Source organism: Asterias amurensis, chromosome 11 (genome assembly GCF_032118995.1).
Source record: "Asterias amurensis chromosome 11, ASM3211899v1".
In the NCBI taxonomy this organism is placed as follows: Eukaryota; Metazoa; Echinodermata; class Asteroidea; order Forcipulatida; family Asteriidae; genus Asterias; species Asterias amurensis.
This window is the reverse complement of record NC_092658.1, coordinates 11,994,986-12,022,838: the sequence shown is the minus strand read 5'-3', so window position 1 is coordinate 12,022,838 and position 27,853 is coordinate 11,994,986. Positions and strand designations below refer to the sequence as shown.

Sequence of the window (27,853 nt, the reverse complement as noted above, 5' to 3'; positions counted from 1 at the left end):
GTTTTTAGAGTTATTATCTCCATTTGAAACTGCAACTGCTTTCGGATAATAAAAGCATTCCTTTATACACCTGACATTATTAAATTAATATTCGTTGATTCTCTTGATGCATTTTCCAAGAAACGAATAACTTTATGAACAAATTGTCTTCTTGTTCTTCTCGACCTCGCTCCATAATAATAGACCTTATGCATTGACGTCATCCAGCGGCCATCTTAGTGGAAAAACGGTGACGAAACAATCGAAACGCACAGATTTGTACGCGCGGCGCACAGGATTGGCCAATGAACAACCTCCTTTTGACCTCTAGGTGAGGGCGCCCTAATGAAATGACGTCATGTGCATAGACCTTATCGCAAATACCAATGCGCAAGCGCAGACTGTTGAATGAGGTGCATTGTGGGATATATATGAATCAAATTTGTAATCAGCTAGACCACAATGCACCTAATTCCAAGCTTTACGCGCGCGCCCCAGTATTTGCGAAAAGGTCTATAGACCTTTTCACAAATACTGGGGCGCGCGCGTAAAGCTTGGAATTAGATGCATTGTGGTCTAGCTGGTAGCAAAATTTGATTCATATATATCCCACAATGCACCTCATTCAACAGTCTGCGCTTGCACATTGGTATTTGCGATAAGGTCTATAAGGTCTATAGCTTTGACGCACTATTCCAGTTGTGTGACGTCGAACGTGAATTCATGCAAAATAAATGACTTAATTTGACTCTCCTTTGTTTTCGTTTTTCACAAAATCGTTTTTCCTCTTTTTTTTCCGACTCAAACCTTCCTAATTTATCTGTTAGTTGTCATGTTAAGATTCTGTACCGATCCAACTGTCGGTGTTTTTATTCGTGTTTACTTCTTGGTCACTTCTTTGCAATAAAGATAATATTATAAAGGAAATTTTTGACTAATCATAACATCCACACAAAGTATAATCTGCGGTCTGAAACTGGTCAATACCAGTTCTAACTGAGAAGTTGAAAGTTTTGACAGTACCAACCTCCGTACCATCTTGCTATTAAATTTGATTTACTTCCTCTTTATTTTTACTTGGTGTGATAGAAAGAAGAGAGTTTGACGTGAACTGAATTAAAAAGTTGATTTACAAACGCAAATAAAGAGTTCCTGGTGCAATTGGTTGCCTTTTGACGACTTTGTCCCATTATCAATATGCATGGGGCATGTTCAGTACAGTCATGCTTCACGTCCGATCCATCCTCCCTGATGCGTGGCACATTATCATCATCCATCTATCCATCTATCTCAAAGAGCAAAAAAATAAAATTAAAGTTAACATCGTTCAGACTTGTCTTCCATTATACGTGAGTTCCCTGACATCACCCCTCTCTGTAAGAATGTTCCTATGTTGAAGGATCCATAACAATAACCATAACCACAACCAACAAAGGAACAATACCAAATTAAAGAATCATAACTATAACCATGAACGAAGAAGGAACCGTAATTGAAGGAACCATACCAATATTAAAGGAAGCATTGCCGTATTGAAGTTACCATAATCATAATGAAGTAACAATTACTATAGCCACAACCAAGGAATGAACCATAACCATATTGACGGAACTATAAGCATATTGAATGAACCACAACCATAATGAAGTAACCATATTGGTATCTTCCTTAACGCACAGATATCCTCCATTATGAACATCGATCTGAGATGTCTAGGCGTCGGCCTCTTCGCCTTGCTTGTTGTTGGTGTGGCCGCAGCCATACCAATGGACATGTACCAGACTGACCAGGACGACGATGCCTACGCGGCTAAGAGATTCTCTAACTCGTGGTACCAATCGCTCTACCCAAGGATCCCGCCCAGGGACGCACGAGCACGCAAGTGGAGAGCATCGCCCCAGTCTAGGCTTAGTCTCGTGGACGACAGTGTAAGAAAGTTCGACTCACAAAGATCGGTAGGTCCCAAACTCTTTGTCCCCTTTTTAATGTCTTAAGTAGTGACGTGTTCTGACACCATAATTTGTATGTCTTAAATTAGTGACGTGTTCTGATACCAGAATAAGAGTACAGAAGACTCACAAATAGTATCAGTAAGTCCCAAACGCTACGTCATATTTTGTGTTTCTGTTAGTGACGTGTTCTGGCACCAGTGACGTGTTCTGGCACCAGAATACGTAAGACTCACAAGCATCGAGAAGCCCCAAACTCTACGTCTCTTTTTTGTATTGGTTAGGTCATGACGCGCTTCTGTTACAATAGAAGCAACATGGTCGCACCAAAACTTGCTCTATGGTCGCACGAAGCAAATTTCATTGCACAGCACTTCCGGTTTGAGTTAAACGTCATACTTTATAAACGTACCGTGTCGAACCACACGAATGTGTTATCACAGTCATGAATGGAGCTTGTAAAACCTACGAGTCATTAGGCTAGTTCCTGGAACACCTCAATAAAACGACGGTGTGGTCATTTTATCCAATGCGGTACCCGACGAGGACGACCCATATGAAGGGAGGGATACTTTGTTTCTAAAATGTAACCCACCTACACTTAAAAATGTTGTTGGTATTTTTTTAGTTGACTATTGGAACCATTCAATTGCCTTTGTATTGGTTGGTGTGATACTGGTCATGGCTATATGTAGAAGTAATGTGTTAGTAAATTCACCACAATGCATTTTATGGTCAGATAGTAGGAGGGTTGACTGTGTACTGTGTAGATGCATTCACTGCAACATCATTGAAGAATTGAATAGTTTATCTCTCATTCAATACCACAGCGGATGATATTAAATGGTCACAGAGTAAGAGGGTTGACTGTGTACTGTGTCGATGAGTCGCTTCATGATATCATATTGCAGGCCAATATAGTTTACCGCAGTGAATGATATTGAATGGTCAGACAGTAGGAGGGTTTACTATATACTGTGATATGATATCATATTGCAGGCTGATAGTTTATCTATCATTCAAAACCAAAGTGGATGATGTTGAATGGTCAGATACGAGGAGGGCTGACTGTGTATGGTGTAGATGTAATCGCCACATGATACCACAATATGCAGGCTGACATAGTTTATCTATCATTCAAAACCATTCGGATGATATTGACATAATTATTGAGAACTTACGTTACATTTCCAAAGTATGATGGATATTTCGACAGGGTGGACCAGCACCTATGATAACCAGCATCGTGTAATCTCAGTAACACGTAACACTTCTTAATTTGTGACGGTAAAGTAGATCTTGAAGTAGAACTGGTGTCCGTCTTACTCCTTGATGGGAACATTTTTGTCTCTGCAATTTTAAGCCCTTTCCAAACGACAGTAATTAAGCAGGTGTCCCTTGCTTGATTCTAGCATGGTTATGAAGTTTTACAAATTGCATTTTTTGCACAGGAACATTTTTGGACTATCCAAGGTCCCTAATGACATCTCAAATTTCCCGTCATTTATAGACAGTTTTGACATGGGTGTTATTCCACACGAGGTGCTCTTTTGCAACCTTGCTAAAATTAAACAAGTGACCCTTGCTAAATTGCAGTCGTGTGAAAATGACTATAATATTATAGTGTTAGAATTCCAATCGTGAGAGCATACAGCAAATTGAGTGTGTCTGTCTTGTATCGAATGGTTATACAATAACCCTAAACCGTATTGCATATGTGTGCTTTGATTGGGCAGGTGTTTGAATGTCTGAGAGCCCGGTGTCACATCGTGCTGGCCAATTTTCTGAAACAATATTGAAAAACAGAAAGATCACACGGAGAGGCATTGGATACACAAATGTGGATTAAATATGATGAGTTATATCAACAATCACTCCTTGACACAATTCTATTTCCCTTGAAGCTGCTATTTTTTATGAACTGTGTCAATAAAGTCGACACGGAAATAGGGTATTTTTCATTTGTGACAATATCTTGGCATAGTTCTGAGGATCTTAACTTGCGGGGTCGAGGATGTTTTGGGTACCTAAAATTAAATACAACAATAGCAATCATGGATAAATGTACTACAAAAGGAAAATATTGACATAGGACAATAATTGACATAGATTTTAGTATAATTTGCAATATGTTTATTTGGATATTGCATAAAGAAGAGATTCTACGATGACTTGGTTGTCCTTGATTTCGCGGACAATTACGTTTAACCAAGCATTGTTAAACGTTTCAGCCATGTCATGCGCATATAACATTGACATTTTTTATTCGTTTGAAGATGTTTATTTCTACTATAGTAGAGTTCTACTGAGTAGATTTCAACTTGACATTTCGATCAGTATATTTTTCGATAAGTGTTCGATCAGTATGCTCTGATCGTCTTCAAATCCCACTTTTTTTTCTTTTTCTGTTGACTCCTTGCACTGACGTCACACGTTGCATACTGCTTGGTCCATGGTCTTCTTTGACCCTAGTGAGGGCGCTGTTTAAGCTGTTTTGTCAGGTTTTTGCTTAATGTGATTGCTGCAATTGAAATAAGAAACTGTTATCATCATCAGTCGGCTGCGTAGCAGGCGGACGCAAGATTCCCCAACACCCCTTGTTCTAGTCTCCGAATATCCAGCGTTAATACTTTTGCTGTATATTTAGTTTGCGATAACAGTGTGTGTATCTACTCGCCATGAAGATAATAATAATAATAAACATTTATATAGCGCCAAATCCGTTAAAAATGCTCCCAGGCGCTTTACAACAGCAACAATCTTAACCACAAAAACAAAAAAAATTAAAATCCATAAAGTATGTTGTTGTTCTTTTGAGAACTTGTCTTGTTATAATGTTCTACTACCGCTGAGTAGATTTTCAGATTTCGGGAGGCTTCACAGATCTGAAAAGAACTTTCCTGATTTTTAACTACCCGGGCTGAAGGTAGAAAATCGGCTGGGACTACCACTTTAGAGTATCGTTATCAACTTCACTACCGCAGAATGAGTTTTTAATTAATCCCAACGTTTCGACTTCTAACTTTCTGTAGTGCTGTAGTGCTGTAGTGCTGTAGTCATTGTATTGATACATACAGTAATGCAGACGAACCTTATTGCTCAGAAGGATTTGTTAATAATCAGTGTGCCTCCATAAACTAGTTTACCTGCGAAAATAACAGGGTTGTGTCTTCAGGCTGTAAGAAGTTATAATTGAAATAAAGTGATCCGGCAGAAATCCAGCTTAAACAACTTATGTCTTTGTGGAATATGAAAACATATAGAGCCGGGAGTAGTCTTTGATCTCTACACACAGTGCAAGAATAGCCTTGCGAGCCTATTGCAGCTGTCTCTCATTTGTCCGTCGTTCCTTGCTCATATACTGTCAAGAATTAGGGAGGGGAAAAAAGCGGGATTTACTGGATGTAGGAACTATGATAGTAAATATTGTCTTGCCGGCTGAAGACACAATCAATCCTTGCTAGGAAAAGCTGTCGTTTTTCACACCGTCTTGTCCGTGTTACAGAAACCTGTCAGCTGGATGTATTATAGAGACTGTCTTGTCTTTGTGATCACACCGCTCCTGAGATGGGTTTGGGTGGGGAAGGAGAGAGGGGGAGGATGAGGGGAGGGGGGGGGGAAACACCGTCATCATTGTACATCATCTTGTAAACCCTTCAAAATATGCTACATAAATGGGTCTCTACAGTTCTTTGTGATGAGTGCTTTGAGACGCTCGTCTACAAGACAACGCGCCTCAAAAGAACGCAACTGATGTATAATAATACTTGTTGGTGGAATTGTTCCTGCCTTTCATCTTCGTGGACTACGGTTACAGTCACGCCTCGGATCGGAGCCATGTATGTGTGGATTGGTTTCCAGTTCCTACCTGAATGCATGCCACCTCCCCCCCCCCCCCCCCCTCCCATTTCATCCAAAACTGATATTATATTTCGTCCAATCAACAAAACGTGAATCTCTGTGTTGCAATCACTCTGAGGGTACACACTTCCACCGGTGACACTTCAGGAAAATCCAAATTTTCAACACTGGTTTTTTAAAACACTGGCATGGACGTGTGTTAGTCCCTTGTTTCAAAACCCTCCCTTTTGTAGAGACCTCTTTTGTTCCCGGATTTCCCAGATTTCGTATGTAATGCTCACCCAGCTGTACCCAACTTTACCCAAAAAGTTATTTTGTTACTTTCTATAAACGGATGACATTCTAACACTAGATATACTGTAAGGAATGTGCGCTTAAAAAATCCAATTTATACGCGCCACGTCTTCTCTGTATTTTTGATGTAACACCGAGCTAAGAGACACAAATCTTGTTGAATAAATCAAAAGGTGATGATGGCACAGCATCTCCTGGATGATAAACAATCCAAAATAATGTAATGGATAGTGGTACGGAAGCCTGATGGGGCCATCCGCGTTTATTTGTTTCCAAGCTAAATTGCCAACGATATACGTCATACTTAAGACGTCTTTTAGACCAGAAAACATTTCATCATGATATATTATGATTCTAGTAATCATTAATTAAGATCAGTTTGGAAACAGCAGATTAGAAAGACTCAGAAACATGGGAATGTGGATGGTCACTTGCGGCTTTCATATATTGGTGTTCGAAGCCCACTTATAGCATGATTAAGCACAGAAAGTTTCTAACCACAGGCACATACCAGTAATTAGTTACAACCAAATATTATTTCACATACGGTTCAATATTTTTGACGGGTTTCCTGTTAAGTTTCGCTTAGCAGTTAGCATTGCTTTCTGCTGAAAAAACTCTGAAAATGACCCCCACATGCTGAACGTATAGTCATGATGCAGTATACCTCTTGATTCATATACATTGTTTTGTTTGAACAACACCAAGTCTTTATCGAATTGATTTGAATCAGGGAGGGACTTGGCACACGATTCCAGGGTCATGGGAATAGGGTCATGAGAATAATTGAGGTCCCAGGGCTGAGCCCTGTGGCACCCTTAAAACGAATTCATTGAGAGTTCTGTGTTTAGTTGGAAAAACCAATCTGTAAGCTGGATATTTATTAAGCAGTAGATTGGGTTGACAGCTTGTTTAAGGCCCACAATGTGGGTATGATATCAACTGCAGTTGGATTCGAACCCAGGTCCATAAAAGTGCCAGAAAGGGCAAGGACGCCACATTCATATCAATAAGGAACGAGCAGATGGTGCTTGTTTCAAACTTGAAGGCATTACTTTTAATGAAGTGCCCACATGAAAACTAGTAATTTATCATCGTAGTCTAACTGCAAGGCACGGGGAATAAATCACTCTGGGTCCCGGTGCGGTCAAGGTGGCGTAATCAGCCGTGCCGTACAAACGACTCTGACGGATTATAAATAATTTAAGAACCTGGGGATGCCCACTGGAGAGATCAACGATGTTAATAAGGAGATTGTCCTAAACCTGGGAAACCTTCGCATATTTCCCTGGGGATTGTTTTTTGAAGAGACCACTGAGGATGGTTGGTAATGGGAAAAGGCTGTAGTGTATGGGGAAACTGCGATTGATTATATTAATTTTACATACAAGTAATATAATAATCATTACGGGTCGGGGAAGTCCCTATTTTGTATTTTGCACTGGTAAGTCGTTGTCTTCATCTTCTTTTGATCAAGCATCCATGCATGTTGACTTGGTTTTCAATACCATCTATAAAACAACTGAAACTTCCTTTCCGATCTTCTCTCCAATTGGCTCTTGGCTAGTACAGTGATTAATTTCGAAAAAAATTCACAGTCCTTCGCTTCACAACCAGAATACATGAAATAAAATGAAATGAATAGCACCTAATTGCACTGTTTCCCACTTTCGGGTTTCCTCCCCACATCAACAACTTAACATTTCTATTCGTCATCGTGATCTTGCCATCTGCATTAGCGCTGTTTGATAAAATAAATTATCTATTTGCAATTTCAACATCATCACCATCATCGTAACATTATTCTTTGTATGGATTAACTAAAGTATGGTTCATCCTGTGATCATTTATGTCACCTTGATGAAACAGACCAGCGCCCAGTAGCTCTGGCTGTGAAAACAAAATAGCCTATTAGCTGCCCTGCTGTTTGACAGCATTTGTGGTGGTCTGAGGTGTTCATAATAATCCTATTAATAGCGCATTTTACAAACACATCTCAATGTGCTGTAGGTGTTAATGAACCCTCAACATTTCAATGCAATGTTTGGTTCACATTGAGTCTCGATTAGCAAACTATTTAGGTCAAATTTTTACAGGATGTTTTTCAGGGCAACGTTTGGATTTTCTTTAAATACATTCCTCCTGTTCAATCCAAGTCTTGGGTCGATCCTCAATAATGACCCTACGGGGTCGTTCATCAAGTATGACCCTACAGGGTCATTTGTCTCGTATCCTACGGGGTCATTCCTCAAGTATGACCCTACGGGGTCATTCCTCAAGCATGACCCTACAGGGTCATTTATCACGTACAACCCTACGGGGTCATTCCTCAATTATGACCCTACATGGTCAATATCACGTATTAACCTTCGGGGTCATTCCTCAAGTATGACCCAACGGGGTCATTCCTCAAGCATGACCCTACCTAAGTTAGGCTTATACTTCATAAATGTTTGCCCCCCCCCCTTCTTCTCTCTTAAACCAGTGGATCACATCGTTAAGCCTCTCGAGAACCAACTACACGTGATAATCCAAACTGTGACACTGCTAGTCAATACACGTTAATAGCGGCTTGTTTGCCACTGGTGGATTTCACAAAGGTAGTCCTAACTTAAGACTAGTCCTAGACAATGCTAAGAGATAGGACTGGTCCTAAGTTAGGACCAGTAACTCATCATAACTTAGGACTGGTCCTATCTCTTAGCATTGCCTAGGACTAGTCCTAAGTTAGGACTACCTTTGTGAAATCCACCCCCGGGCTATTACACGCCCACTCCTGGGTTGACGCAGAACGGACACTCCGTGTAATTTCCGAAGAGAGCATCTTAAAGACGAAGTTGAGTTTTAAGATTCTGAAACAAATGATACCTTTCGGGTCAGCCTAACCAAGAAGTTAGTGGGGGCCCACAGGGGACCCATGGTCCAGACAAATTATGACCAAGAACTGTTAAGAATGCAGTCTTATCACTATTTGCAGCAAAACTTAGTCGAACAGAACTAAGTCAACGTGACCGTTAGAGCGTCTGTTTGAATTTACTTTGCTACAACATTGTTCATTAATATAAGTCAACTGTTTTTGGTCATTGCACATGTATATGGAAACTCTGTTGCTTAAAAGGTTTGTGCAGAAACATGACTTTATTCTATGATTATTTTAACAGATTGCATGATTTAATAATAAACTGGTCACTCAATTATTGCTGTGACAGGTGAATCAAAAATTAATGATTCATTTTTTTACTGTTCACACGTCACAAACCATTGCCCACATGTTATTACGAGGACCACAGGACCGTGCAAAACATCGCTGTAACAGGCCAACTCGTCGTTATGCCAAACACTATTTCAACGTAAATATTTTAAATCGTGTTGATGAAATAAATGAGCGATAATCAGCAAGACGAGTAAAACTAGACAACTCGTCCCATAATATGAAGTTCAATAATGTTGGTATATATGGGCCATAACGTCTGCCAGTCATTTATCTTTATAAGACATTGTAGAAGCGTATTGTTGTTAATGAAGGATTATGAATCAACGTTACAACCTCCTTCCAACCGTATTGTATAGCCATTCATGCCTCTACATATATTTGCCATCAGTTTACCCGACCTGGGTTTTCCTAAGTGTTTAAGCGTAAAACCAGGATTTCTGCTTGTTATCACACATACACTCTCACTTTAAGATATAGAACCCATCAGCCCCCCCCCCCCCAAGTACTACATCTCTTTAGAACTCCTTGCCTGGTGCACGTTTTCCATCCATCATACAATCTAGACTGTTTTGGGAGGAATACCAATTCCTAACTCAACGCTGTATGGAGCCTTTGGCTTCTCTAACAAATATTTTGTTATTGTCATTAGGTTAAGAGTAATAACCAAACGTACAGACCTTTATCACGGTGTAGTCATCTCGATTTTACTCCATTCCAACGCTTTGTAACCAACTCAGGCTGGATGAAATAATAGTCTGGTGCCATATTTGCGCAATAAATGTAAGCATTCGTTACTGTTATGGAAACATGAAACATTGCTAAGATGGTGACAGCGTGATAAAGGTCTATACCATCCCTTTAAAGAAACATTGCGATTATAGAAGATCCGAGGAGATGGAGATATTCCTCATCACCTCCTACTGCGTTCATTGATGCATAAAGATGACGAGTTAAATACAGAGCAGCGATGGATCAAAGTTTCATTAAACCTCGTGCCTCCTCCATAATAAACTATACATTCATTAACATTTCATGAATTAACATCTGGTGGTAGAGATCTTCTTAATCTATAATAAATTAGTGTTAATCGACCTCTTCATCGCAGAAGATGAAATCAGGTTGACGATGAGGTTGCCTTTTAACCATTATAGTTATGCGACAAACCATTTTATCGAGAAGTAGTTTAGACTTCAGGACTTGTGATCACAAGGTTGTGGGTTCGAATCCTAACAAGCTAAACCGCTGATTTCACAATGATTACACTATAGAATAAATATTGTCTAGTTACTGAACCCCAATTTATTGATTTGTGCGATTTATAATCATAGACTTATAAACGCCACACTGGCAACATCCAATCTCTCTCACTCAAACAAACTTTGTTTGTTTGAGAGAGATTGGATGTTGCCAGGTGGCGTGTATATCCCCTTGTGTGAGCTTTGTTGAGATCCCTTTTTGGGAAGATCATTTAAAAAGAAAAAGAAAAAAAACCATCCAACACCTCAACAAACACCCCAATCAAAATAACAAAATCTACCCCATCTTGGACTTTTACTTTGCACATAAATTTTGTCACAAAGCATTTTTGTTACCGTCTTAAACATCAACCGTATATCTGTATACTTGATTTACATCTCTATGTTGGGTTCAGTTAGCCATACATTATAAGTTATAAATAATGATAATTGTAAACAAATAAAGAGAGTAAAACAGTAACATATCATCGATAAGGTTGACGAAATATTCAAGGGGATTCTATTATTATAATATATACTCCCTCATTAATTTCCCGTAATTGTATCCCTGGCCTCAGACTAACTAGGTCGAATCGCCAATTATTTTTTTTACCCCCCCCCCCCTCAATGAACCAATCTGGAACCTTACCACACAGGATGTGATAACAGACCCTGAAACATCCCCATAGGGGAAGGCAAATTGGACAGATGTAATAATTATTGCCAAGTGATAACTCAAAGCACACTTTCACATCAGGTCAAATTTCCTTCAAGAGAAGACTGATATTATTGAGGACAGTGTTTCCTGACTGCTTTATGCGGCTAACTTCTCCATGGAAATGTTAACACCTTTCTGTGATGATTTCCCATGAAGAGCATACGCTCTTAAAAACTCTCGAGTCAGATTTGACCGGGATTCCGGGTCCCAGCTTCTGACCCAGTTGTTGCTTAGGCTGACTATGAAAATAATTAAATAAGGAAACTGTAACTCACATTCTGCGTGATTTTGACCCATGTATGGATCCATGCCACAATTAATTGTTGGTTACCACAGACCCAGAAATGGGTATGATGATGTGACATACAATCTAAACATTCCAGGATCAGAATTGACCCGGATTCAGGATCCCAGGGGGCTTGAACCATTTATCGGGTCAGGTTTACCTGGAAAATTAGTTAGTGGATAAATAATGGAATGTTACACTTCCGATTCTGCATCAAATTGGATCCTTTTGATACCTTTTCTGGGTCACACTGACCCATAAATGGGTCATGCACCACTTGACCAGATCTGGGTCAGTTTTAAAGAGTAACAATTTCTCTAAGGGTGAAATCAAGTATTTTTCTACAGCAACCTTTTAATTAATAAGTAGACTTAATTTAATTCTGTAACGTAATATACTTGCATACTGTTGTATCATACGATGAAACACATTGTAGCTGTCTTAATACTGTAAAATTAGCTCCACCAGACCCAATTTAATACAAAAGCTTTGGGAAGTAATAGGGGCAGCCTCAACAAATATAACGTTAACAATCGTGTTTTATTGGTGTGAAGACGTACTGTGTTTTCCGTGGACGATTACTCAACCCACATGTTATCTCAACTTTCATGTAGCCATCCACTCGAAACGTCTACTGTGTCCGTGGGTGTGGTGAAGGGTCCATTTCAAAAAGCACTTGGATTCGATTTGAGCAATCGAGACTAATTGCCGAGAAAAATGTGCTGTCACGAGTCACTGTGGACCAAAGAGTAAACCCTAAGTACTTAAGAACTAAATTGTCAAAACACATACTCGTCTTTAAGATAACTTCAGCATAATCATTCGCCGTGACACTGGGAGATCTAGCTCTTGATAACGGGCTATTTGCAGCAACCGGTCATCGATTCGTCCGAAAACACGGCGAGGCTCAACTTTAGGGGGAAAATCCACTAGACCTTGGAGCTTGTTGGGCACAGAATTTAAACGACCAGCATTTCTTACAAGACCTGAACTGACGAGAGAGAATTTTGTACAATTTAAAATGTACATGATCGAGATGTATAAACAAGCACTTAGAAAATATATCATTAATTTGTCTCATGGTTTTAAGTATGCTTCAATATTCCACACAATTGAAATACATTTAAATAGAATTTCACAGTGAGGTATTTTTAATCTATAAAATATAAAACACATGAACTCATCCAGTTCTGAGTTGAATGGCCATTGGCCTAAATCACTGGCCTCGGGCCTGCGGTCCTCGGGCCTGCGGTTCATGCATGTCCCTGCATGGTGGTGTCGATGTCACTAAGTACGTCATTTGGCGGCAGCGTCATTTGGCGGCAGCGTCATTTGGCGGAAGTACTGCGGCCGAGCCCCCACAGTCCGAATCCCTGTGGTCCGGCCGGACCCAGATCCTATAAATAGTTATCAAAGCCGAGTTCGACCCCGATTCCTGTTCCGAATGCAAGTCTGATCCTCTTGTTCAACTCCGAGTCCCGAACACATACTTTAATCTCTGTTGTTTCAAGCCTAGTCGATCTAATATTAGTTGTACGTCCTAAAACAGTGTTTAGACTTTCAACACGTCCAAGCAGTTTTTTACCTACTTTTTTCACACTACAAGCTTAGTCGGCTATAAACTAGATTATTGTGTGTGATTGAATGCTACAAACCATATGAGCAGACTGGTATCAAAATCACAAGCATGTTTGTCAATAAACATGTTCAACAGTGGGTTCAGCCTATTATACGCATTTAAACGCGAAAAGTGTTTACAGTCTAACCCCTATAACTCTGCCGCTATATACTGTTAATGTCGTTATATCAGATCACTATATAAGACATAATCGCTATAACGAGTACACTACAAGGGCACTGTGCTTATGTATAGTGAAACGCTATAGAGCAATGAACTGCTGGTCTAGGGCTTGTGCCGCTATAACAACATTGCTGCTGTATACCATTTTTTTGCCACAAGGGCAACACTGTATGACGGTCCCTTAATTGCTTAAAAGAGAAGTTTCAATGCTATGAAGGTCATTGTACTATTAATGAGCACTGGATCGACAATTAAGAAAACTTAATCCCAATGGCAAAACACGAATATTTAAACACCCTATAGTTTTTATATAAAAGTGATAACTACATTTTACAAAATCTTATTTTTGTCCATTCATGATGATAACACAAATTTGAATTCGCAGCCAGTGTTTTTTCCGTTCTCCTTTTTCACACTGCTTAAACAGAACATGCAATCTGACATCCATATCGCATTAAATGTTATTTTGGGATTTTACACCCTCTTGTATTGTATTAAAAGACAATATTTCCATTCACGATAACAACACTATAGTTTTGAATTCACAGACAGTGTGTTTTTCCGTTCTTCTTTTTCACACCTAAGGAGAACTTGCAATGTGACATCCATATCGCTATAATTGTAAAGAATGTTATTTTGGACATTTTGTAAGATTTCCATTCACAGTAAAAAAAACAAAAAACAAACAAACAGCACTTCAATATTAATAAACACACACACACCATTTGAATTCACAGACAGTGTGTTTGTCTGTTCTTCTTTTTCACACCACTTAATCAAAACTTGCAATATGACATTCATATTGCTATAATCGAGTTTCGAAAGACGCTGCTAGATTTGCCGTGTCCGTATCCTGGCAGCTGTTAGCCATAGGGTCATCAGAGCTGTTTGATCAACTACCTTAGGATTTAATAAGCGTTCGACATACTTATATCTCATCGGAGAAAACCCCTAGGGTAAAGATTTCCTTTTTAGAAATCAGCATAAATCACCAATCTATATCCCCATTTCAATTGATGTGTTTGCTTGGATTTCTGTTTCTGTTTGCTTGGTAGTAATTGTGTATATCTATGGTAAACAATCAGCTATTCACTGCCAGGAATCACAATATATTAGTGCTTTTACATGTTGACTAGTTTCCGGTGAATTGAATGACTGAAATGTACAGTTGGGACGTGAATTGCAAAGTAATTTATTTACAGTCTTCTATAAACATCAATTTGTTATCGATGAGTAACTAGAATGTCTCCTCAGTTTCTTAGTATTGTATCGTAATCAGGATTGCAAAACTAAATCTCCACTCCTTATAGTTCACTGATTTACTTTTAAATGTGTGTTGTCGACCATTATGTCCGACACGACATGGGCCATTATGTGAACTTATGTAGTTGGATCATTCGATAAGCTGTCCAACCAAAATATGCATTCGATTATTAAAGCCATTATACACTTTCGGTAAACAGTATTGTCCAAGTCCCATACTTCGTGTTTCACAAAACAAACCTGTGAAAATTTAGGTTCAATCGGTCATCGGAGTCGGGAGAAAATAAAGGGAAAACCCATTATTGTTTCCGCGCGTTTCGCCGTGTCATGACATGTGTTTAAAATAAATCCGTTATTCTCGCTAACGAGAATTTATATTGATTTAATGTTTTCTCAAATAGTAAAACATTTCATGGAACAATATTTCAAGAGTAGTCTTTCACCATTACCTTCTGTAAACCATGTAAATTATTTGTAAATCTGTGAACTTGTTTTTTCTGTACCGAAAGTATATAATGGCTTTAAATCATTATGTCCGAGAGATCTTGTTAGACAACCCATTGTAACGTATAGAACTGTGTCCGCAAACCAATTTCATCCGACCATTTTGTGAAAACAAATTTTTTCCTGCCCTTTGCATTAACGAAAAAAATATTACGTCCGATCCTTTTGCCAAACAAACCATCAGACCAGTGTGTCCCACAATCTGTTACGTCTGACCATTATTGTGACCAAACACATTACGTATCCGACAAACCATATTGTCCGACCCAAACTGTCGAATAGCTTAGTCCGACTAATTGTTTCATACAAACCCTTATAGTTGATCCTTTATGACCGACAAAACTTCTCCACATTCACGCCAAGTCGGCTTAAAATCGGTGTCCCCTATAAAGCTCGTCCTCAACTCCAAAAGTATGTTTGCACGAATCACGCTGGCGATAAGCATTTGGAAATTGTATTTGAACAACGAGCATTGTATTTATTTTGAAAGCTTGTTCTCTTATCATAAGGAATGTTATTAAACAAAAATTGATGTCTTATTATACTTTTTGAAAGCTTTATCGCTTGTGACAAGGATATTTCTAATTTTGTCAATTGACCAACCTTTGCAAATGCAATCTCCATATGATATTAGTAATGACCAAGGGAATCCAATAATATCTTGATGGGCTGATGGACGCTTTCTTCAGGGCATTTATTCACTGATCTCACATTACTCAAGTGCAGTTAGGGAAATCAAATAGCCATATTGAATTATAAACAGTGCGTAATATAAGAATGTGTACAATGGAAATGAGTACACGATAGTGGGGAATTAAGCGTGTATCATTTACATGAAAACCGATCTAATGAACTAAGGTGTCACTTAAATTCAGTGTGTTTTGCCCTATCAGTTTGAATTTGTCAAAGTTATTGCCTCATTTACAAATCTAAGAATTAAGTTCAGATTAAAAGAATAAAATGTGCTCGCATGATAGTTACTTTGCAAAAGACCTTAAAGGGGCAAGTTGCATTGGAATGGCAATTTGAGGGGCTAAAAAAGCATTTGAAAGCGTTCGTTAAGGAGTGGATATGGTAAGCATGTTTTAAAGAGAACTATAATTATCCACACCACATGCCTCTCAGAACTGTGTTGTTTCCCTTTTACTTCGTGAACTAACACGGTCCGCCATGCTGTAGAACAAAATGTTCGACTCAACGTGTCCCTTCAATTGGCCGCGGCGGGCACGTGTGGCATTAAAAAGCGTTTGTTTCCAAAAAGGTATGTGATTTAAAAATTATTTTTTTAAACCAAAATAAAATGATTTATCCCTTGTAATTGTGCGGTACCATTGTGTGTGTATTGACAGAACACGGTCTGCTGTGTAGAACCAATGTTTTGTACTCGCTGGTCGTATGTTTTTTCTGTCTCGTTTCAATAGGCAAAAGGTGCTTTTAATCAACGCAGACTAATTGCAACAATTCGTTTTTGTGTATTATGAGCAACTCTTGAGCCAACCTTTGAGAGGCACCTCTCTCATTTAATTTGTCCAACGCGTGAAATAATCCCCTGGGCACTGCCATTTTTAGCGATATTCAAAACACTATGGCTGGTCTGGTCGTGAACTGGAGGGTAAATGCAAACATCACTGAAAAAAACACTTCACAGTAATGTTGTCGTCGTCAAAATCTGATAATTTAACTACTTGCTGTGTTTAAATTTGTGATGAAAATACAATCGTTATTAGCAGTTGTTGACGTAGTTTGAACTGTGGTGCGATTCTGAATTCATAGCCCAGCATAGCGTGGGAGGGGGGGGGGGGAGGGGGTGTAATGGAATACGTCATTGATGATGTACGGGCGAATGAACGTCAGAAGCAACGCTCAATGAACCCATCATGAGAATACACCTTTTATCCCCACAGGGTCAAATATGCAGCTACTTTGTGGGAGCAAAAATGAATTTAAAAAAACTTTGGAAAAACCCACAAACTTTTAATAAATCCATAACTAAATGCCAAATTGGATTCAATTTGACATAAGCGATGTCTTCTTTCAGGCACTAGGGTTTATTGACCCCTCAGTGAGTTTTTGTATCCGATACTTACGTGTGCATTTTGAATTCTCATGTTGCTAATTTTGTACATTTTAAATAAAATGCTTTCTCTCCAGAAAAGCTGTAATAGAGAGATTTATACAAATATTCCCAAAGAGGATTGGTAGAAAGGATACACGGTGGGTGGACAAAGACCAGGGCACTTTACACGGCTTGCCTGCACACCGGTCGAGCCCGTCTCATTTGAAGCTCACATCCGTTTCTTTTAAAGACGTCAAAGTCTCTCTCACTTTGACTCAAAGTGTTGTAAATGGCTTCCGAGTCCTGCCATCTGTCTAAGTTTACCATTTGAAGTCATGGGATAGTAAGTGAAGACCTAGTACTGGGAACATTTTTTATGTGTATGTGATCGAGGGACCTCAAACAGTGCCCTGCATTGTGACTTTTAGACCTGAGGAGGGATAACATTTCTCATAGAAATTGCACTTGACGTCATTGGACGCCATCTCTGGTGACAAACATGCTCTGCCAATGATATCTCCTCACGCATACGATAATGGATGTCAATGCAAGGGTTCTTAGTATCAGACAGGCTGGACTCGAGAACGTTGTCTTGACTTACAAAAAACATAGCTCGACTCAGACATGACTTTGGCTTGACTTACACAAGAGTTCGAGTTAGACTTGACATAAGTTGACTCACACAAAACTTAGCCTGACCCAGTCAAGACTTTGGCTTGACTTAAACTGGCTCAGGGTTGACTCAAACAAAATTTGGGCTTGTCTCAAACAACGCTTTAGCTTAACTCAAATAAGACTTTGGCTTGACTCAGATAAGACTTTGCCTTCACTCACACAAGACTTAGACTTTATTCACAAAATAATAGGCTTGGCTCACACGTTCTTTGGGATCAGTCCCAACTACCAACTAATAGATAGGACGATTGTCAAGTTGTCACGGAATAATGTAACATCCAGCGAACTACAGTAGTAAATCTGGGCAATAACTCCCAAACTTTCTTTAAAAAAACTGGTCAATACTTTACGTTAAGAACCACTCTGTCAACACTTACTCAATCTACTACTTATAACTCCCGCACTTTGGACCAAGTAAAACGTAAAATGCCAACTTCATTAGCAATTCAACCCGCACGATTACATTCTGCTCTAACTTTCCTACTTCACTTTGACACACTTCTTCACTATTGGCGGAAACCAAGCATCATAACTTCTATAACTTAAATATCGATTTAATTGCAGTCGGCACAAAATTTTCTTTACACCTCTCAACTCAACTCACTATACCAATAAAAAACCACCGACAAGCTGTGATTGTTAAAGTCTATAACAATCTATTGCTTCATGTTAACCGTTCTAAACAAAGTGTTATTTTAATGAATTCCAAGTGTGATCTTCATAAAACATCCAGTGAAGACTTGAAAAACCTGCGTTCCCATCACTTAAAGTCGAAAGGTTGACGAATACATCGTGATAAAGGTGGTTTAGGTTACACGGACTGACGATATTGTTAGTTTTAAATGACGTGCGTTCCAGCTTTACTGCGCTACAAACCACATCTAGCGTTTCTCAACGTACAGAAATCACTGAGAGAAACAAACAACCCCTGGGAGCTTTTTTAGGACGGCAACATCCCCCATGTGTTCATGTGATAAATTTACCACCCAATGGCAAGAAAATGTCCACTTGTCCCCACTTTGTAAAGGAGCGTGTCAAGCTCACGATTTGAACCCGTGAAACGAGGCTGTAGACGTTAGGATCGCGATCACCCCGGGCCGCTCCAAGATTGAAAGGTCATAATATTCTTATGAGAATTGGATTGAGACAGCTAATCGTACCCTTGAGACCAATTATTTGACAAACTTTGTCGTAAGGAAAAATTGTTACTTTGCTAAAAAGCTTTTTTATTTTTGGATATTGGGTTTTTGTTGGCCCATACATGTATTTTACATTACACTTAAGTTTTGGCTGTTGATAAGGAGATGTCATCAACATGTGGAAGTTGCTGTATCGCAAATAGTATTCGGAACTTTACTTCTCACGGAAACCTTAAGGAGTAGAACTATTTTTCCGAGATGAAGACGAACGCTTATGTTGACACATTTCACCTGATGTCATCACATAAGTATATTCGCCACTTTGAGAGTCGCTATTCATATGTATTAGGACTTGTCTAAATTAACGGATACAGCTACGGCTACGGCTAAACTTCCGGTTCAGTTTGTGTTGAAGTATAGGACGTCCTTTGCACAACTTTAGCAGTTGTCGACGCCGTAGGTGTAGCTTCCATTCCGGATACGACCCGAGACTATGCAACCAACTTTGTTCCCACTTGTGTACAAATGCGCCGCGCCATTTTCCCACAGGATGCCGTAGGTCGCGCTGCCCAAGGTCGCGATGTACACGTGGCGATTCGCACATATCTAAACATGCAATTCAACTACTAAGATGACAGACTTAGGTCAGACTGAATTCGGTACAATTTTATTCTAAAGCATAGAGAAGAGTTATAGATTTTTATTTTACATAAGATTAAAACAATCGAACGGTTCCGAAAACCAAAGGTATACTTTGCATCTAATGTCTGCTTCTGTTCGTTTGTTATAAAGCCTTTGATCTGTGCCTGGAAAAGAACCCACCGTCCTAATAATTGAAATTCGTCAACGACGAAGTGGTGCTCATTTGAATGTTTAATTATATACGTTGACTTGATCTGTGAATGCGATGTAAACATGCCTTCTGGCCCATCTTAAAGTCGGGAACTTAAAGTAACTGTACGTTGATTCGGTTAAAAGGCAAATACCAAGATTGGTTTCCATCATGAACAAAACGATAAGTTTATATGAAAGCTTGGCTGGCGTGATCCAATTTCTTGCACATGCTACTAAAACCCGAACGTGTGCCTGCATTGTAAATGCTATTTAGGAGTGCTAGCCACTTGCTAGCAATCACGTTCGATATACACGAGGAAATATTAAAAGCCCGAGGCAGAACGCAACGATATCAGTTATCTTATGATATCTTGTTCAGGAATCACCATCTCATAATATCAACCATGATTTATATCAGGAACAATCTACGTGGAGTATTTACAGATGATGAACTTGGGTTTGACAAATATTTCTGTATGAATTCCTTACAATCGTAAATGTATATATGGAACATTTCTTACAGTCACTGATTCAACTTGCCATTATGCATATTGAACCTATAATTAAGTTCAAATGAGTTTCGAGGTGTATCAGCGAGTATTATCACAACTTCATCTTTAAATGCGCTCTTATGGCTGATACAACCGGCGTATTATGGAAATGATGACACACCATCTGTTTCGAGAGTGTGTACATTAGTGTCCATTAAACATGTCCCTTTTTAAATCCACGTGCTCGGGTAGTTAAGGTTTAAGACTAGTAGAAGATGCTAAAAGCCAAGTCTAAAGCCGAAACCGTGTTTTCGAGAAGGCCAATGGTGAAAACTAGCCCGCCAAATGTTTTCGTTGAATCGTTGCAATAGTGCGATCTATTATTACCGGCAACCACAGCCAAAGCGGAACTACGTAATTACGTATATATTGTTTCCTGGTTTTATACTACTGATTCTCAATCTGCAAACCCGTGAATCCGTAATTACCCATAACAATGAATAGTGAGCCCGTACTTACGTATTGTGAGTTCGTAACGACGTATTGTGAATCCGTAATAACGTCTTGTGAATCCGTAATAACGTATTGTGAATCCGTAATAACGTAGTTGTGAATCCGTAATAACGTAATTTTGAACATGCAGTACAGAAGTATGAAACCACAATAACGGAGTCTGAATCCGTAATAACAGATTTTGAACCCATAACAACAAAATGTGAATCCGTAACGACGCATTGCGAATCCGTGAGTCGTAATAACTACCTTACAATCCGTATTTAACGGATTGTGTGATTTCGTATAAACGGATTGTCAATCTGTTAAAACAGAAGTGAACCCGTTTTGTGACTCGATGAGTTACGTGGAACTGTAACAACTTATTGTGATTCCGTTTTAACGGATTGTGACTTGAATTCGTCTTAACCGAGTGTGAATTACACATCCGCAATAGCGGACTGTGATCTGTATAACGGATTATGAATTCATAGTATTTTAGCTTTCCGTTGAAAACCAGATGAGGTCGGCAAGCGTATTTGGACCTTTCAGCAATTGATCCTTATAACATCAATAAGTGAAGTAGATATACGAGTATGGGCCAGTTCAAGCAAAATGCCTGTAAACGCTAACCTTACTCAAGTTGGGTAATTCATGGCGTTTCACGCACGGTACATTACTATTCAATCGCGAGACACCTTTACGGTTACATTTCATTCAAAGCCGTCGACAACTTGACACCATCAGTCAACGAACCAGCAACCACGTGGGAGATGTCGTTCGTAGCGTCCGTTCACTCGTACGTAATGGTTTGCTATTCCCCAGTCGTGGAGGCACTGCATGGGGAAGAGGAGGTAGTGCATTGGGGAGAAAACTCCGACGTGGTTGTGACAGCTTTGTATAGGGGAGCCTCACACTTTAAATCCCCTTTGTGTGTGGGTAATGCGAAGAACAAGTATACAAGTAGTGTAAAGCTCCAAAGTAAAATGCGAAATGTGACAGGTTTTCTATCCAGATTGTTTTTACCTCACGGAGGTTATATTGGGGCAATTGCAGCCAGTTGCCCGTAATCTTTGCCTCGATGCCCCTTGAAATGGTTCATCAATTTGCAATTTAGAAGCGTAATTCGGGAAAGGGGAAGGACACCAGATTACAATTCCGCCATGTCTTATCACGCAAACTGGCTCCAATATTATGCCAGCCACCCATATGGCTTCCATATGCCCCTGAAATGAAAGGCCCGTTTCCAATGTTTGTAAGTGGTTTCCTTCTTCAGTCAGACTAAATTGAAGTTGTGTTGCCTTTAAGATTGAGTGAAGATGTTGCCGTTTGCTGACGACGCGATGACTTAAAAGACGTACCGTCATTGTCTTTGCTCCGCGCATTTTCCTCGGGCAAAAACCACACGCCAGTTTCTAATTAACAATTAATGAAATTAATAAAAGAAACCGCTAACTAAGAAAAATGTGTCTAGCCGTCCAGCGAATTGAGAAAGCGTTACGGAGAGTCGCAGACGTCTAGAAAGACCCGTCATGTCGCGACATATCGACGTCATGCATGACGCGACGGGTCGTGACGCTTTTTGACGAATGTTAAAGGGTATGATAAATTATCGGTCATAATAGTTTTAGAACAACCGCCAACAGGTTTGGGAGTAACATTTACCGTTTCTTCTGTGTCTGATCCTTAACCAAACTTTTATCTCAATATCGCGTTACCTGGATGAATGAGCATACCCTACTGTAACGAATGTCGACGTGGCAATCCAACCTTAGTTGTAGCTTCGAACTCGGAAAAATGTTTGTTGCGGTCGGTGAAGTTGGAGTCTACCAATTTGCAGGTGTGGTGGTTGGGGAATTTAACCATCCGCGGCACCATATTGACCAAGACATGCGTAATTAACTTACAAAAACGTTGGCTACAACTTACAACGGTTGCCGAATCTCCCACAAATTTGGGAACGGGACCAAACACTCACCGGAAAACCACTCTACCCTACAACGTATAGCCGAGGTGACCGGCAAACACGCCCACTGATCTCTCGACAAACAACGAGGGTGTATGCCCACACATTCTCAAAAATTCATCCTTGTGCCCACATACATCCTTGCGGAGCATTCTTTTGTTTTCTTTCTTCCCTTCGCAGTTGCACATAGCCGTGGACTTTGTACACACAGTTTCTTGTGGAGCACCGAAGTTTTTAGGACTCCCTTATAAAGTGCCTTTGTTTTGCTTACTTTGTACACCGAAAATGAGCACATTTGGTTTTAAATTGCGAAAAGTATTTGTTTACGTAATGAAATATTCCTTATAAACCTTGAGGTTCGGAGTGCAATAATCATTCAATTAACAAATCTATTGCATCAGACAGTTATAAATCCCGTTTGTATGGATTAGAGAAGACTTCATGCTAATCCTAGTTTGAATTTACAAAGATCATCTCTCAAGCCAATAAATTAAGACGTAGACCAGCTTTTGGGGGAATTTATCCCTCTTTACAAAAAAATTACCCAAAAACCAAATTGACCCAAATAAAACACAGCATCTATTTCCATTCTTGACACCTCTTTAACACGTGGGCAACGTACGTGCTGAAGTTACTTTTGTATAACCCCGTCCCTTTGTTTGGGGATTACAGCGTACGGTGTCCCAGAAGAGACGCAGACTTTGAGTTTAATTACCAGAATCCACTCGCCGTACACGTTCAATCAGCAGCCGTGTGTTTGCTCTTCAAATACACCATGCAAAGGGTCACATAACCGTTAAGTGTAACTATAATGTAACGAATGTCGCCCTGTGGAAAAAAAATGCTCTATAAGCGACCAGACCACCGTATAATACTCTGCGCAAAACCTTTAGGGGAATGTAAATCTTCGTGGACATGCTCCGGATGTTTTAATTTCATTTTGCGGAATATTCATTGTTATTGTAGAGAAGACTCTTCTCCAAAAAGCGTTTTCAAGTCTCCGAAGTGGGATGTCAAAAAATAAGATCAATGGATATCGGTCAGAGAGGGATGGGCACCCATACTTCGGGTCAACTACTAGTGTTATTATTAGGCTTCGCCCCTTAAGGCGATGGTAAAAAAACAAAAAAATCAAACAAACGCCAATCACTTTGAAATTCCATTATGAAACTGTAAACAGGTTGTCATCGATTGCCAAGCCGCGTCTTGTGCGTGTAGTCAGGACTCGGCAAGACGCATGTGCTGATGAACGCGTTCCCGATGTCGCCTCTTACACTATTGCTCTGATGGGTGGGGCTTCATGAATCCATCTATTTCAAACAAGCCCAGTTTCATAGAGTTGGTTAGCATAAATCCACTTACCAATTAAAGAAAAGAACTGTTGGAGGAAGGACTGTGTGTCAGGCTCACTTTTGCTGAGTAGAAACCTGTAAAGCACAAACTTCTCTTTGAAAAGCATCTCTATGAATTTTGTATTATAGAGAAAAAACATAATGCTCATCCAAAAACTAATTTTCTTAGCGAAATTTGAGGGATTTGATGGGAATTAGGCTTCTGGCATGTTTTCCTTTCTCCATGGTCACTGCTAAGCAAGATTCCACTGTGCTAAATACATAGTTGTAATTATACTGCCTTGGATTGCTTACGGTCAATACTGTTGTCCCAAACATGCAGAATCTTGATCCCCGACGAGTCATTAACCATTCAAGGGACCTGGTGGTTGGTAAAGCATGCTTAAGTCGGATTAAGTGATGTTGACAATTTAAACAACATTCTATAAGTAATCATTCTGTGAACCCCACTGAGCAACCTCAAATAACCTCAGATTTGCTGAGGTCTGAATACTTCTCAGAAGATACCTTTGCGGGGGTGGGTGGGGCTTCGGGGTGTGGCTTTAGGGGACATTTCATCGTACGCAATGCAGGGGAAATAGTAAATGTGTGGTTTTGTATGCAAAAGTGGTTTGACGCTTTACGCAATAGTCGCTGCAGTAAATGCTATTTTGAAAAAGTTCGTTTCTTAGTTTTGAAAAGGCCAAATTTGCTTCGGTCAACTACTTTTCAACTCACACAAAACTGGTTATGAGCAAATGTCGAGGATAGGTTCTCTCTCTTATATTATTGAAGTTTATCCTCAAAATACAAGAAGGTTGCAGCCTCATATTCTACCAAACTTTGAGCGAGCATGGGTGAGCAACAAAGTTCATTGCAAACTGGAACACATTAATATTAGGGAATGTTGTTCACTTTCACTCATCAGCCATGGTTCCGTACTGCAATTCGAGATAGCGCATCACAAATCCTCAATTTAGAAACTCATCCGAACCCAATTAACCCTCCAGTCCCCCACAAACCTGCGGACTTTGAACGGCAGAGCGATCCACTCCACCGTGAAGACACTGTAGCGTGTCCAACTCTAAATGATGCAGCCATGCTTGGGGTTCGCTCGTACTCTAAACCTAGCACCGTGTCAGGGCTTGTTCAGTCACCGGGGAATGAGTCGCTGATGCCCCCGTGGTATCGCCCTTCAACCCAATCCCCATATCGTGCCCGCCGTTCATTCAAATATCAACCAGGGTTCAGATTTTAACCTCATGGGGAAACTAAGAAGGGAGTCACGTTCAGGTGGGATTTTTCTCGTCTGTTTCGCCAAGAGGACATTACTTTGTGTTTTATGTTATTTAGAGATAACATACGTTCCTGTACTATGGTCTTAAACTTACTCGCTTCTCATCAATTTCATTGTTTCGCCGTTGGTGTTTTCGTTTCATTGACTTTCTTGGTTTGTACCCATAGTGTATTAAATTGTATCCACACTTGGAGCCATTTGGAATCATGTGACACTAATTGAGGCACTGGATTTAAAATGATGTTTGTTTGGTAACAATTTAGTGTTGAGGTGTATACTGCTTGCCTCATGGATATGATTGTTCTAATAATTGGTTCTGAGGAATGAACAAAAAAGAACCATTCTTGATCTTGTTCTAGATCTGTTGGATGCATAAAGCGGTTTTACATTCTATGTAGAAAAATTTCGAGATGGCTACATTGAGCCGTTTGCTCCAAATACGTTATACAGCATCTTACTTGAAGTTAATTTTGACCGCCACTGACCCAATACACGTCAACCAAGAACATTACTATTCATTGACTTCGTCATATGATACCCTTCCATTGGTGCTTTCAGGGTGAACTATTATTGTGGATAACTGTGTGATCCACTTCAGTGAACGGTTTTGCATAACTTAACATTTCCCTTGAAATAAACGTTTATAAACACAAGCATAAAAACAACTGTAATAGGAAAACCACTCGTAGTCATTTATTGACCCGATTCCAGTTCCCGTTTGGCTTGACACAATGAGCAGTATGAAAGGCGTTCCCGTAAAAGACCTTCTTCCGGTGAGCAGAGTTTGGTTGTGCTTCGCTTGCTTTTGTGCTTAAGCAGCTCTATGAATTTTGACCCGGTTCAGTATTCCCATTAAATGTATCTACATTTTTTTTTTTTTTTTTCTTGGGAGGGGGGGGGGGGGGGTTAAAAATAAAGAAAAAACTCAAAGGCGGAGGTTAAAAGAACGGACTACACCCTTTAAAAGCAACCGCAAACGGGTCAAATTAATTGACCCAGATTCAACGTCCCTGGGTCAGTCTGACCCTGACCTACGGGATTTCAGTTCTTATTCTGCGCTAATACCCAGAATTTTCTGCTAGCAGATAATTGTTAGGCACCATTCTTTGCTTAAACAGCTCTTTGAAGTTGGGTACTGGGCTTCAGAAAAGAATTTGGTGTGGCCCCGTGTTCTGTTTACGGCTATCAGATCAGCGGGATCATTACTAATGCATTCAGTGAATCTGACCAACACGCGTAATTTGCGTATCAGTGATACCCCCTTCCGGTTCAAATTTGCTCCTGAGTGACAAGGAGACGTTTACAGGCTTGACTTCCTACATCAGTGGGTAGGAGGTTGACTACACCGATGAAGGACACACCATAATTTATGCCAAGGGCTGTGTGTACATAACTTCCATGCCATAAGCAACAACGCAGTGGCAACATTATCTTGAAGGGTTTGGTTCACTGCGTTCACACTTGATCTTGGTAGGAGGATCAAAGGAGGATTTGATCTCGAAAGGGCGATCAAAGGGAGATCACCGGCTAGTGTTAACGCGATCAGGAGCACATTAAAAGACTCCTCAAAAGATCGCAGTGACAATTACTCCAAACTGGTGTCCTGTCTACTTTAAACGGCAAGTCACGATCTGTGCAAGCCCGTTGACAGGTTTATAACTGTTCGTGTGCCATTTCACCTTTTTCACCAAGTGCAATGAATCGCTTGTCTGTCCTCTTTAGTCATTTGTTATGGAAAACCATCTTATCAAGTGTTCCATAATCATCTACAATGTTCTAATCTCTTATGATAAATTGGTATGTCAGTCTGGCTTGTACTGAAGTCTTTGCTCCTATTACATACAAGTTTGTGTTGGCTATTAATCATCAACATAGAACTATCACATGAAAGACCAATGGAGGATCCATCAAGTAATGCATGGTCGTACAGATACCGCGTTAAAACATGTCCATTCCTTGGATCAGTGGCGTGAAAACTAATACAAACATTCAACCCTTGGGAATTCTAACTCGTAACGCAACTTTAGTGGAACAAATCCCTCGTGACATCACGAGAAAACGCGTCAGTTCGACGACCGAGAAATGCATGAAGAAATTATGTGAAGGTTATTTGTTCAATTGTTTTTCTCTTGGAACGGAATCTATGGGGTTTGCCAGTGGTTGTAATACCCAAGTTGAACATGCAGTAGTCAGGGTACTATGCCGGAGCGAATTGGCAAGGCATACAGGATAATCCCCTGTAGGAATTCACTCACTGATAAGCGTTTCCGTGGTAACGCTTCTTATTTTCAAAATTGTTGGGATAAAAAATGATGTCGTTTTCCATTACCGTAGAACTTTAGATGTTATGTTTCTCAAAATGCATGTTTCTATCTGAATCTGGTGTACATCTTACCATGTAATCTTAAATTGCCCTTATTTTTCAGCGTCAAAGCCAAACACTATATAGCCCTTTAAACGGTTGTAGG

General features: G+C 39.8%; 1 protein-coding gene across 2 annotated transcripts in view; it reads left to right on the top strand.

Moving 5' to 3' along the window:
• LOC139944634 (uncharacterized) overlaps nt 1-27,853 on the top strand; it is a 66,135-nt gene that overhangs the window by 20,351 nt on the left and 17,931 nt on the right. For both annotated transcript variants that reach the window (XM_071941696.1, XM_071941694.1), the window contains one exon: nt 1,659-1,934. In XM_071941696.1, coding sequence (XP_071797797.1) covers nt 1,671-1,934 — 264 coding nt within the window. In that variant the 5' untranslated portion in view covers nt 1,659-1,670. The remainder of the gene's footprint in view (nt 1-1,658; nt 1,935-27,853) is intronic.